Below are 12,914 nucleotides of genomic sequence, written 5' to 3'. Positions count from 1 at the left end.
CTGTGTGTACAGAGTTTTTGATGGCTAATTTTGGAAGTCAGTCACCAGGCCTTTCTTCGACGTGCTTCTAGGTGGACTTGAACAGCTGAGCACTTCGGAGTTTCCACCACCCAGGGACTCTTTGGTTAGTGACTGGGATGGTTGTTGGGAGTTACTATTGAATCTTTTGTTGTTGAGTTTTGTTGATAATGTTTTTTTTTTTTTTTTTTCTCTCTTTCAGCTGTTCCATTTCCTCCAAGCCACCGGCTTACAGCGAAAGAAGTGTTTGATAATGATGGAAAACCTCGTGTGGATATCTTAAAAGCACATCTCATGAAGGAGGGCAGACTGGAAGAGAGTGTTGCATTGAGAATAATAACAGAGGGGGCTTCAATTCTTCGACAGGAAAAAAACTTGCTGGATATAGATGCTCCAGTCACAGGTAAGTCCTGAGGACATAGATTCACCAGTTTGTACCCACGTTTTGTTGTTTGTTGCAAATCAAAAAATCCTGGAAAGCAATGAGTCTTTAATTTCCTTACTAATCTTACTCTTTTACTGTTGAATCTACACATTAAAAATTCAGGATATTATATGTTTATAACATATTTCCATGTATTAGATATTTACAAAATTTTGATGCTTTAAAAAGTGGTGTGTAACTTGAAGGTGATGAAAATATTTTCGAGTAATACTGTAAATAACAGCTTTCATAAGGTTAAGACATGATAATGTTTGTCAGTAGAAATACTGAGTGGCCCAAATGGACACAGGATATTCATTGGGAAACATAAAACAAACTATCCTAAGACTGCCACAATGACAGAGTAAATGATTGATTCCAGCACCGTTTCTTAAAGTGAGATCCCCAAACTGGCATCCTCCTCCTCTTCATCATCACCTGGGAATTTGTTTAAATGCAAATTCTCAGCCCTTATCCCAGAACTACTGAATCAGATTCTCTTGGATGAGACCCAACAGTTTGTGTTTTATCAAGTCCTTTAGGTGTTTCTGATGCATACTGATGTTTGGAGAGCCACTAAAAGAAGACCAAATTTATCTATTTATTTATCTTGGTGCTTAGAAAACTGAATCTTTGCTCTGAATATTTTTCTTCTGCTACTTTTTATAGGCAAATTAATATTTTACATAGGTATATACCTTCTCTTAGGAGCTCTGGTGGTGTAGTGCCTAAGGCATTTGACTGCTGACCAGAAGGCTGGCGGTTCAAATCCACCAGCTGCTCCTCAGAAGAAAGATTGGGCAGTCTACTTCTGTAGTGATACTGCCTCAGAAACCCAAAGAGGAAGTGCTATGAGTCGGATCTGACTCGATGACAGTGAGTTTTTTTTATAGCTTCTCTTAAAACCAGTTAAAAACCAGTTGCCACCAAGTTGACTCTGACTCATAATAGCTTCTCTTAGGCTATAAAAGTTAGATCTTGTCAGAGAAAATTTGTATAGTACAGAGAGTAAAGTATTAGAGTCTTCTGATCTTTCTTTTGTGGAGTTTGCTAAACTTGCTGGTTTGCATTTTCAGAGAAGCTGAAAACATTTTCCTCTTAACTATTATCATTCTGGTAAAAGGCAAAAAATCTTTATAAACAAAATATTGTCCTGTTTGGAATAAATGAGAAAATTTTAATTATTAAAAATATAAAAAGTGTGTCTTTCTTCTAAATCTTCATGAATTCCTAATATTGTTGGCCTTCAAATATATATTTAAATGTAACTGTTAAGAGAAAGATAAGCTCTCTAGAACATCAGATTAGAGATTCCTTGATCAAAATGCCCTAAATAATGCCTATTCCAAAGAAATTGACTTTATTTTCAGTATATTTGTATTTAGAATACTGCTTTTCTTGTTTGTTAAAACACAGACACACACACACACGCACGCACACGCATGCACGCACGGGCTGTAGTCAGGTGTTGGGAGGCATTGGCTTCATTGGTATTAATAATGTGGAAACACTGGTGAATAACTCAAGCCATAGATTTACCCTGTGCATATGACTATGACTCCCATTTTTTATGTTTTAAAATGAAATCATGCATTATCTTCAATTTATAGAGAAATGAATGTACTGAGAGTATGAATATGCTAAAACACTAAATTTAAAAAAAAATCTTAAGTATGAGTTCAGAATCCACCAGAAAGAACTACTTTAAAAAATTAACTATAAATTCAACCTATGTCTTATTAGTAAAATAATAGCTTTAAACACTACCATTAAGCTTTATTTGTTTTTAGTTATAATGAATAACTCAATATTTTGAGTTTATAGTTTCTCCATGTCACGTAATAATATGCCTCTTCCAGTGAAAAATTTATGTTAAATGCATTAATGAGTCCAGAAGGTGTTAATGGAGATGATAATTATAACTAAAAGCAAATGTGTAAAGGAGACATTTAGGGCTGTGTACTTTTTAGAATGGCTTGCTCAGCACCTTTGTTTAATTCGGTTCTGTCTTGAAAGAATACATAGAGTTGGGCCTTGGATATGTCGGATTCATGATGTTTATTCCCTGAAGTCTGAGGCCTTCTTGGAATTCATAGACTAACTATCCTCATGCTCAGTAGGGGTCATACCTGGTTAGTTCTAGTGAGACCTCAACCTTGATGACAATTCAACAGATTTCAAGATACAGATACGAAGAGAAATAACTCAGTGTAGAAATGACAACTAAATTATGTATACCTTTCTCTGTAAAGGGGCAGGGGAGACTCAAACTAAGCCTTTAAATAGTGACTAGAAATAACTATGGAGACATTACAGAATATGGAGAACTAGTGAGGGTGTAGTGCCTAAGGCATTTGACTGCTAACCAGAAGGCTGGCGGTTCAAACCCACCACCCACACCTCAAAAGGAAGATTGGGCATCTACTTCCATAGAGATACAGCCTTGGAAACCCAAGGAACCCTGAGGTTTTTTTTTTTAAGTGAATTTATAATCCAAGAAGGAAAAATCTTTTGTTAGAAAAGATTTCTTTTGATAATAATACAAGGGCTTAAGGAACCTCAAGATTGTATTCTCTGCTACATAAGGGTATAGAATAGTAGTGGCAAGAGGGTAATCAAAAAATAATTTATTGTGACATTTGGATAAAAAAGGAGACTAATTTTTTCATATAATTCACCAGAATGCTAAATTAAATAATATATTACAACCCAAGATTTGATGAGCCAGTAGCTGAAACGTTGTTGTTGTGGTTGTTAAGTGCCGTCGAGTCATTTCCGACTCATAGCGACCCCATGCACAGCAGAACGAAACACTGCCCGATCCCGCGCCAGCCCCACAATCCCTGCTATACTTGAGCCCATCATCGCAGCCACCGTATCAATCCATCTCGTTGAAGGCCTCCCCCTCTTTCGTCGACCCTTCACCCTACCAAGCATGACATCCTTCTCCAGGGAATGGTCCCTTCTGACAACATGACCAAAATAGGTGAGACGAAGTCTGGCCATTCTTGCTTCCAAGGAGCATTCTGGCTGCACTTCCTCCAGGACAGATCTGTTAGTTCTTTTAGCAGTCCATGGTACTTTCAGCATTCTCCGCCAGCACCACAACTCAAAAGCATCAACTCTTCTTCGGTCTTCCTTATTCATTGTCCAGCTCTCACATGCATAGGAGGCGATTGGAAATATCATGGCTTGTGTCAGGCGCACCTTAGTCCTCAATGAGATATCCTTGCTCCTCAGCACTTGAAACAGTTCCTTCGCAGTTGACTTTCCCAATGCTACACGTCGTCTAATGTCCTGACTGCTGCTTCCGTTGGCATCGATTGTAGAACCAAGCAACGTGAATTCCTTGACAACCTCAATCTTCTCTCCATTTATTGTGATGCTGCTCATTGGTCCAGTTGTGAGGATTTTTGTTTTCTTTATGTTGAGATGTAATCCATACTGCAGACTGTATTCTTCAACCTTCATCAGTAGGTGCCTTAAGTCATCCTCACTTTCAGCAAGCAAAGTTGTATCGTCTGCATATCTCAGGTTGTTAATGATTCTTCCTCCAATCCTGATACCACGTTTTTCTTCATATAGTCCAGCTTCTCGGATTATTTGCTCAGCATATAGATTGAATAAGTGTGGAGACAGAATACAACCCTGACACACTCCCTTCTTGATTTTAAACCATGTAGTGTCCCCTTGTTCTGTTCGAACGACAGCCTCCTGGTCAAGGTACAGATTCCTCATGAGTACAATCAAGTGCTCAGGGATTCCCATTCTTCTCAATGTTATCCATAATTTGTCATGATCCACACAATCAACGTGGAGGAAGGCAAAAGAAAAGCAGGGTCCATTGATCAGAGGAAAATCACAATCTCTTTGGATTTCAAAGTACTTCTAATTTATTGATAAAATGTTTGAATATGGAACTTTTTCTGAGATTTTATTTTACCTAGACAGCTGAATCAGCAGTGTAATGTTTATTTTTACATTTTAAATATTTGTTTGGATAATTACATCTGTACAGTTGTAGTTTACTGTTACAAGCATGATGCTAGAATATGCAGTACAATTAAAGTTTACATTTAAAAATCTTTGGAGTGTAGTATTCTTTACATAGTTCAGAATTCCATTCTTGAGAAAGATGGAGAACCTAAGACAATTCAGAGGAAAAGGAGAAAGAGGAAGATGAAGATGGAAGAAAAAGAACAGGAGGACAGGATGAAGAGAAGGAACATATTGTAGTTACAAATCATAATCAGTGAAGAGAAATAAGAAAAACCTTTCTAATTTGAGGGCAGGAAAACCAAGCATGAAGCCTGACCTTGAGGTAGTTTTCAAGTAGTATTAGAAATAACCCTTCACCTACATATATCAGATTCCTAAATATGCTAAGAAGGTGAGTGGGTCTGGGTAGAGACTAACAAGTAATGTCTTGTGTGGAATTCAGCATTAAATGCAGCAGATATGCAAACTAGTGAAAGGAAATAAATGGCAGATTTTTCACAATCACTTACAAAAGCCACAACCCTGCCTTCTCTCCACACCTCCTTCCTTCCTTTTTTATGAATAATTTCAGTGTAAAATATTTAGAAAGGACTTGTGCTTACATCCGTGCCATGATAAGTCCTCATTTAAGAAAAACCTAGGAATTAATGTCACAGTTATTTGAAATCTGGGTATTCCTTTAGCATTTTTTCAATATTTCAATGGGGATAAGCCTCTCTTTAAGTGTTTGAATGCATTGAAATGTTTGTTTATTTAGGATTTTTTCCCCTTAAAATTCAGTTAGTTTTCTTTTGGAGAAGGTGGACAAGGTTGTTGCTGAATCCAACCCCGCTCCCTGATCTGTCTCTCGGGAGAGGAAGATGGTGCAATGAATGTGTACCTTGCACTTAAGGCATGCAGATTTAGATAGCCGGGTGGGCAGTTTCTGTGGGAGTAGAGATGAATAATGCCTCTTGGATACTTGAACAAAACAAGGGAGACAGGAGGCATGTTCTGCTCATTTCCTCAAGTTACCTTGCCTGACAAGAATAGTAGTTATTTCAAAGATTGAATGTAAAGAATGTGTTTGTGCATTGGTGGCATTTTACAAAGAAACATATTTTTTCTTCTCTGATTTTTCTCTGAATATTCATCTGAGTTTGTCTTTGTTCCTTTGCAAACATACAAACGGAACACTTTTAAAAATATATAGCCAAATATTAGTGTAGCAACTGACTTTGGTAATTTAATATAACAATGTTTCTTGAATGGTTACCTGTTTCAGGTGGTGTGGGTTACACATATGTGAATAACACCTGGTCTTTTTTTTCATGAGCTGAGAATATAACAGGAAAAACTGAAATAGTTCTTCCAGGATTGGTGTATCAAGCTATTGATTAAAGTATATGACCTATATTTTTTCAAGCAAATTAAGTATTCAACTGAATACAACTAATTTAAAGCTAAAAAGTTTTCTTATTTTCTAAATGGCTAAGGTTTTCCTGACAGTGCCCATTGATTGTTATATTCCATCTTTCAGTTAAAGAAATTCTTAAATAGCTCAGATCTTACCTACTATGTATCTGGAATGAGAACACTTTCAAAAGGTTAGCAATTGTGGATAAAAAACAAATGAGACATAGTCCTTGACTAGAATATTCAAAATGTATTGAGGTGTCAGACACATAAACAGATAATTACTATGTAATGTGTTAAAAATTGTGTTGGAGGAGCTTATAGACTGATGTGGGAGCTCTCATAGCATAGTGCCTAAGGCATTTGACTGCTAAGCAGAAGGCTAGCGGTTCAAACCCACCAGCCTCTCCTCGGAAGGAAGGTTGAGCAATATACTTCCATAGTGATACCACCTTGGAAACCCAAGGAGGGATTGCTGTGAGTCGGGTCTGACTCTACGGCACATAACAACAACAACAACAACATAGACTGATGTAAACTCACTGCTGTTGAGTCGATTCTGACTCATAGCGACCCCTCCTTGGGTTTCTGAGGTGGTATCACTACAGAAGTAGATTGCCCAATCTTCCTTCCAAGGAGTAGCTGGTGGGTTTGGACTGCCACCCTTCTGGTTAGCAGTCAGATGCCTTAGGCACTAAGTCACCAGAGCTCCAGGAACTCAAACATAGGTATATAGTGAAGCCAAGAAGTCTTGGTGTAGAGTACATGATATTGGAATTGGATCATGTATGTTGAGTACAATTTTGCTATGTAAAAAAGTTGGGAGGAATAACCTGAGCAAAGACAATGGCATACTAAAGACACTGTTGTTAAGAGTTCCTGGATGGCCCCAGTGAGTAAGCACTGCATAGCTAACCAATGCTGGTGTTTTGAACCTATCCAGAGGTGCCTGAGAAGACAGACCTGGTAGCTTGCTTCCAGGTCATAGCCTTGAAAACCCTGTGGAGCACAGTTGTACTCTGGGACATGTGATGAGGTGGCCATGAGGCAGAATTGACTCAAGAGTAAAGGCCAAAAAGCTCAGAGACCTTTCTTAAATGTCTTATTATATACTGGAAGCACGCCATATCCCTAAGACAGCTACTCAGCTGCTTACAGTAGATACCACCATGGGATTGATTATTAGTCTCATCATGAGGAATAACTACATCCAGCTGCCCACTCACTCAAAACCAGGTCCAGCCAAGTTGACACACAACTTTAACTACTACAACAGCATCCTAGATGAGATTGGAATTGAGTTGGGGAGAATCTGTTGGAAGAGGTGTTGATTAGCAATCTTTCATACTCATCCGATGATGAGTGTATAGCTTTGGCAGGGTTAGGGGAATAGATCTGATTTTCATTAGAGATCCTTTTTAAAAATAATTTGTATATAATATGATTGGTTTCTTTTTAAAAATAATAGTTACCTACTAATGACTTCTTGAATATGGTAGGAGTTTATGCAGGGATCCAATTTATTGCATTTCTCCTTGAAGATATCTTTCTGCTTTGTCTTTGATTTATCAAAGAACACTCTTCTCATTTGTAAAGCAAAAGCAGACCAAGAATTTAGATTTTGAAATAGAATTGTTTAGAACTCCTTGTCTGCTCTCTGGGTGGAGGGGATAAGCCAGTCTCAGCTGGGTAAACTGCTAATCTCCCCAGTTTTTCTGTTTCCTGCAGTGGGGGATTTGCCCCAGGGGCAGCAAAGGATTCCCTTAGTGGCTGTGCCTGCCATTTAGCATGTCAAGCAGTTGCCAGGAGAGCCCTTTGGCTTTGTTCCTGGATGTGAGCGTGGACTGGTGGCCAAGTTTAAGGCCGTGGCATTCCTTCCCTTACAGCAGCTGACGTCAATTAGGAGAATTCCCCATCCCTGTACTCTGGGGAGAGTTAAGTGGGGATAAGAATCCAGTGTCTTTTGGGACCAAAAAGAACAGTGTTTATTCTTCTCATACTATCATTTGTCACTATCAAAGCAGCGTGGTCTTAGTTTATATGGGGATAAAACATTACTTCTGGGGCATTTAGCCAACTTGTGATTTCAGTGACCAAACCTTTAGGGCCTGCCCTGCAGCCTGAGGCCTATTTTGGTCCCTGGCCCACTGCTGGCGGGTCAGCACATTTCAGTCTGGCCTCTTGCTGCCCCACATCTTATTGATGTCCTTATTTGCCATAATTTGGGCCCTTGACTGAAACATAAACATACAAGCAAGAACATGATGATGATTAAAAAAGTCACTACACGAGAGCTAAAGTCTTTTCCTTGATCTGGTCACAGAGGTGTATCTATGGAAAACAGTGCTCTTAGCAGTTAGTTTTAAATTGCTCAATAATCTCTCACAGCTGGCTATGGAAACTGCGATTGGTGAATAGAAACTGCTTATTGGCGCCCCCCTTCAAGTGGCACCCAGGGCACATGCCATACCTTCCATACCCTAGGCACACCTCTGTCTGTTCACCTCTCTGTTCTTAAAAAGTCTGTCTTAGGAAACACCTTTTACCAATGAGAAAAGGGAGTCAGTTTAAGTCAGTATTTCTCAACCTTGAGCATGCATCAGAATCCCATGGCAAAAACCAAGCCAAACCCACTACCATCAAATTAATTCTGACTCACAATGATCCTTTAGGACAGAGTAGTATTGCCCCATAGGGTTTCTAGGGCTGTAAATCTTTATAGATGGGAAGTAGATTGCCTCATCTTTTTCCCACAAATCAGCTGCTTGGTTCCAACCCACTGACCTTTTGGTTAGCAGCTGAATGCGTTAATCATTACTGCACCAGGGATCCTTGAGTCTGGAATAAGGCCTGAGGATTTGAATATCTAACAAGTTCATTGGTGTTGATAATGCTCTCTGTCAGGAGACAGCACTGTGGGAAGCACTGGTTTAAGTAATTGTCTGGAACTCACATAGCTAGTAATCTGCAGACCTTGCGTGGAACAGGCATCCATGTCTATGATCCATGCATAACTATTATCCTATATTATGCACACTATTCTACCTCTTATAAGGTTAAAATGATGTGCGTTCAGTTCATTTGTCTAGAATTTGTTCTTATTACTGAAAAAAAAATTAAAGAATGCTGATATTAAAGTTTCTCAAGAGATAGAAGGAATAAATTACTGTGACTGTTGATTATAATTTATTAAATTTTAAATGAAATTGTGGTGCTTAAAGCACAAAGGGTAAAAATAATAGTGGTTAACATATTTGGGGCATCGAGTTTGTCTGTATAGGGGGTCTTAGTTTCTACTTCTTCATTGTAAAATCGTACCTATACCTAGAACTTTTCTTTATAAATTGAGAATTTAAATTTTCTCTTGGTATTCTGTTATAGCAGACAAGCAAACTACAGAAAGTGCTGCTGGGACAGTTTATAAAGGAAAAGAAAAGAAGAATATGGATCAAAAGCATCTTGAAGTGAATTTGGTGGTAATGAATGCAGTATTGTTTTTGTCCTCTAGTTCTGTTCTAACAGAAAAATACCACAAAGAGGTGGATGCCTTTAACAAGCAGGTGTTAATTCCCCTACTGTTCTGGAGGCTAGATGTCTTAGTTCACTAAGTGCCAAGCTCTAGGGACTGGTTCATGTCCCCTTGACCTTGGGTTTCAGCTCTGCCTCTTGCTCCCAGCCCACTGCTAGATATTTCTCTTCACTCAGACAGCTGCTGGCTGCTGAGGCTGACAAACCACAGGTCAACAAGTAAAATGACATAGCCCCGAAATTATCAAGCAACACAGCAGGTAACTAATTCAAGTCCAGAAACAGTCTCAAGATCGGTAGTCAACATGGCAGGCCATTGAGATGAAGACTGGGCCAAATTCAGTGTCCACATGTGCCAAAAGCTCAGAGACCTTTCTCAGTGCTTCTCCTTATATATTGGAAGCAGACCACATCCTTCAGGCAGCTACTCACTGCAGATTCCACCGTGGAGTTGGTTGTCAGTCTCATCATGGGCCATAACTACAACCGGTGCCCAGCCACTGAAAACCAGGCCCAACCAAGCTGACACACAACCTTAACTACCACGAGTATTAAGAATTTAGTATTTCTGTGTACTGCTGTAAGTCAGCAATAATCTCTTAACATCAGTAAATATGTAACATCATCTAGAAGAAGCACTTGACAGTCATTACAATTATATCATAATTATATAAACAGATACTTGACTTTCAGCAATAGTATATCCTGTCCTTTTAAATTTCCTGCAAGTTGGTACTTTCTACAAATAGTGAAGTGTTTTGAGTCACTGATAAGACAACCCCTGTAGTTGTTTTCATAGGAAGATAAAAATCCACAGAACTATTATTCTTAAAATCTGAAAGTGATTACTTGAAGTAATAATATTCTGATGGTTTTGGACAAGCGTAAAATGTCTTAAAATTAATACTATAGTGGTTATAAGAGAAGTAGAGTTTCAATAACATTTGAATAAACCAAAACACCAAACCAAACTCACTGCCATTGAGTTGGATCTGACGCATAGTGACCCCTCCTTGGATTTCCGAGGTTATATCACTACAGAAGTAGATTGCCCAGTCTTTCTTCTGAGGAGTGGCTGGTGGGTTTGAACCGTAAAGCCTTCTGGTTAGCAGTCAGATGCCTTAGGCACTTCACCACCAGAGCTCCCAACCCTTCAATACCTCCAGATAAGGAAAGAGTAGTCTTCTTTGGGTTTTACAGGAAAAATGTAGATGTAATTCACTTTCTCTATTGAAATTTTATGATTGGTTCTTGTCTAATCTCATGTGCCACTTCCTCATTAATGTGCCACTGATGATATCGAACAGTATCATTAATACCACACACAAGTAAAATCTTACTGAAGATAATTCAGAAACTGTTGCAGCAGTACATTGACAGGGAACTTCCAGAAATGCAAGCTGGATTCAGAAGACGATACGGAATGAGAGATATCATTGCTGATGTCAGATGGATCTTGGCTGAAAGCAAAGAATACCAGAAAGATGTTTACTTTTAACTGTGTGGATCATAACAAATTATGGATAACATGGAGAAGAATGGGAGTTCCAGAGCACACACTTGTGCTCATGAGGAAGCTATACATAGACCAGAAGGCTGTGATTTGAACCAAACAAGGGGATACTGCATGGTTTAAAATCAGGAAGGGAGTATGTCAGGGTTGTAGTCTTTCCCTATGTTTATTGTCTGTATGCTGAGCAAATAATCTGGGAAGCTGGACTATATGAAGAACATGGCATCAGGATTGGAGGAAAATTCATTAAAAACCTGCGATAGGCAGATGACCACAACCTTACTTGCTGAAAGTAGTTTGAAGCACTTACTGATAAAGATTAAAGACTACAGTCTGCAGTATGAATTACACCCCAAAATAAAACAAAAATCCTCACAAGTGGACCAATAAGCAGCATCATGATAAATGGAGATGAGATTATTATCATATTACTTGGTTCCATAATCAATACCAATGGAAGCAGTAGTCAAGGCACCAGATGACGTATTTCACTGGGCAAATCTGCTGCAAAAGGGCTCTTTAAAGGGTGTCTCTTTGAAGACTATAGTGGGCCTAACCCAAGCCATGATGTTTTCAGTTGCCTCATATGTATGTCCCTGCTGGACAAGAAAGACTGAAGAAGAGTTGATGCTTTTGAGTTGTGCTGTTGCTGAAGAATACTGAAACTACCATGAACTTCCAGAAGAACAAATCTGTCCTGGAAGAAGTTCAGCCAGAATGCTCCTTAGAAGTGAGAATGGCCAGACTTCGTCTCATCTACTTTGGTTCTGTTGTCTGAAGGGATCATTCCCTGGAGAAAGATATCATGCCGCCAGCCTTCTGTTCAGCAGTCAATTGCCTTAGGGACTATGCTACCAGAGCTCCTTGGAAAAGGGGAGGGTCATCAAAAAGGGGAAGGCCTTAACAGGATAGATTGACACAGTGGCTGCAGTGAAGGGCTCAGTTATAACAGAGATTGTAAGAGTGGCACAGGACTGGACAGTGTTTCATTCTGTTTGTACATAAGGTTGCTGTGAGTCAGAGTGAACAGGTCGCTGGGTAGTGCAGCTGGCTTGTGCTTAACTACTAGCCTAAAGGTTAGCGGTTCAGACCCACCCAGCAGCACCACAGAAGAAAGGCTTGGTAATCTGCTTCCGTAAAGACGCCATGAACCCTGCGGCACTCAGTTCTGTTCTGTAACACATTGGATCACGATGAGTGGAATTGAATTGGCAGCAATGCATGTGATCTTTGTTTTTGTTTTATCTTGGTATCTAAAACTAGTTATTTAAAAATATTAATTAAATGCTTTTATGTCTATGTCTTGCTAACACTTAAATATTTTACTTGTGAGATGGCATTCAGAAAGTCCAGCTCTGGCTTTGTTTGGACGTCCAAATAGCTTGTCTTTTTCTTTCTATTTTGTCCAGCTGTCAACCATTGTCATTGAGTGAGCATTGCCTCATGAAGATTATAGTCAAAGAATGGTTTGAAATCTAAGTCAATTTGTTGAAAAAGTGCGAGAGGCTGGGGACCAACCACTTAAAAGCCTAAAAGAAAAAAAAAAAAATCCGATATTCTTTTCCTCATATTAAACCCAAAAAATATACATAGCATATATAGTGTACATACAGAAGTCTATATCTAAGAATAAATATCAGATGAACTGGCAAATAAGTCTCCTTTCATTGTATAAGAATAACATTTATATTGAAATATGTTTTGTAAAAATAAGATTTTGCTGAAGGAAACCAAACAAACAGCATTGAATTTTCAGTATCCTGAAACAGATTTCCATTCCTGCTGGAAGTAGTTTTTCTCTGACTCCAGTTTGGTGCATCATGTGCATCTCTGTAATTAGTTTTTGTTCATATTCAACATTGTGTTCCATGTGTCAGCTAGTTTTACAATTAGCACAGCAGCATTGTTTTCATTTTGTTCTGTTGGATATTTAAAGTTTGGACACAAAGGCTTTTGAACTTTAAATTGTTGTTGTTGTTGTTATGTGCCGTCCAGTTGGCCCCCATTCATAGCGACCCCTCCTTGGGTTTCCGAGGC

The 12,914-nt window shown here is 38.9% G+C and overlaps 1 protein-coding gene across 1 annotated transcript in view; it reads left to right on the top strand.

Moving 5' to 3' along the window:
• Nucleotides 1–216: 216 nt before the first annotated feature.
• The window catches only part of PPP3CA (protein phosphatase 3 catalytic subunit alpha), a gene marked incomplete at its 5' end in the record, with an annotated part of 243,798 nt that continues 231,100 nt past the window's right edge, over nucleotides 217–12,914 (top strand). Inside the window, one exon of the mRNA XM_007948861.2 lies at nucleotides 217–421. Within this exon, the coding sequence (XP_007947052.2) occupies nucleotides 217–421 (205 nt within the window). The remainder of the gene's footprint in view (nucleotides 422–12,914) is intronic.

This window comes from Orycteropus afer, unplaced genomic scaffold (genome assembly GCF_000298275.1).
Source record: "Orycteropus afer afer isolate SDZICR_OR568_19922 unplaced genomic scaffold, OryAfe1.0 scaffold00229, whole genome shotgun sequence".
Lineage (NCBI taxonomy): Eukaryota > Metazoa > Chordata > Mammalia > Tubulidentata > Orycteropodidae > Orycteropus > Orycteropus afer.
This window is presented reverse-complemented; position numbering and strand designations above follow the sequence as displayed.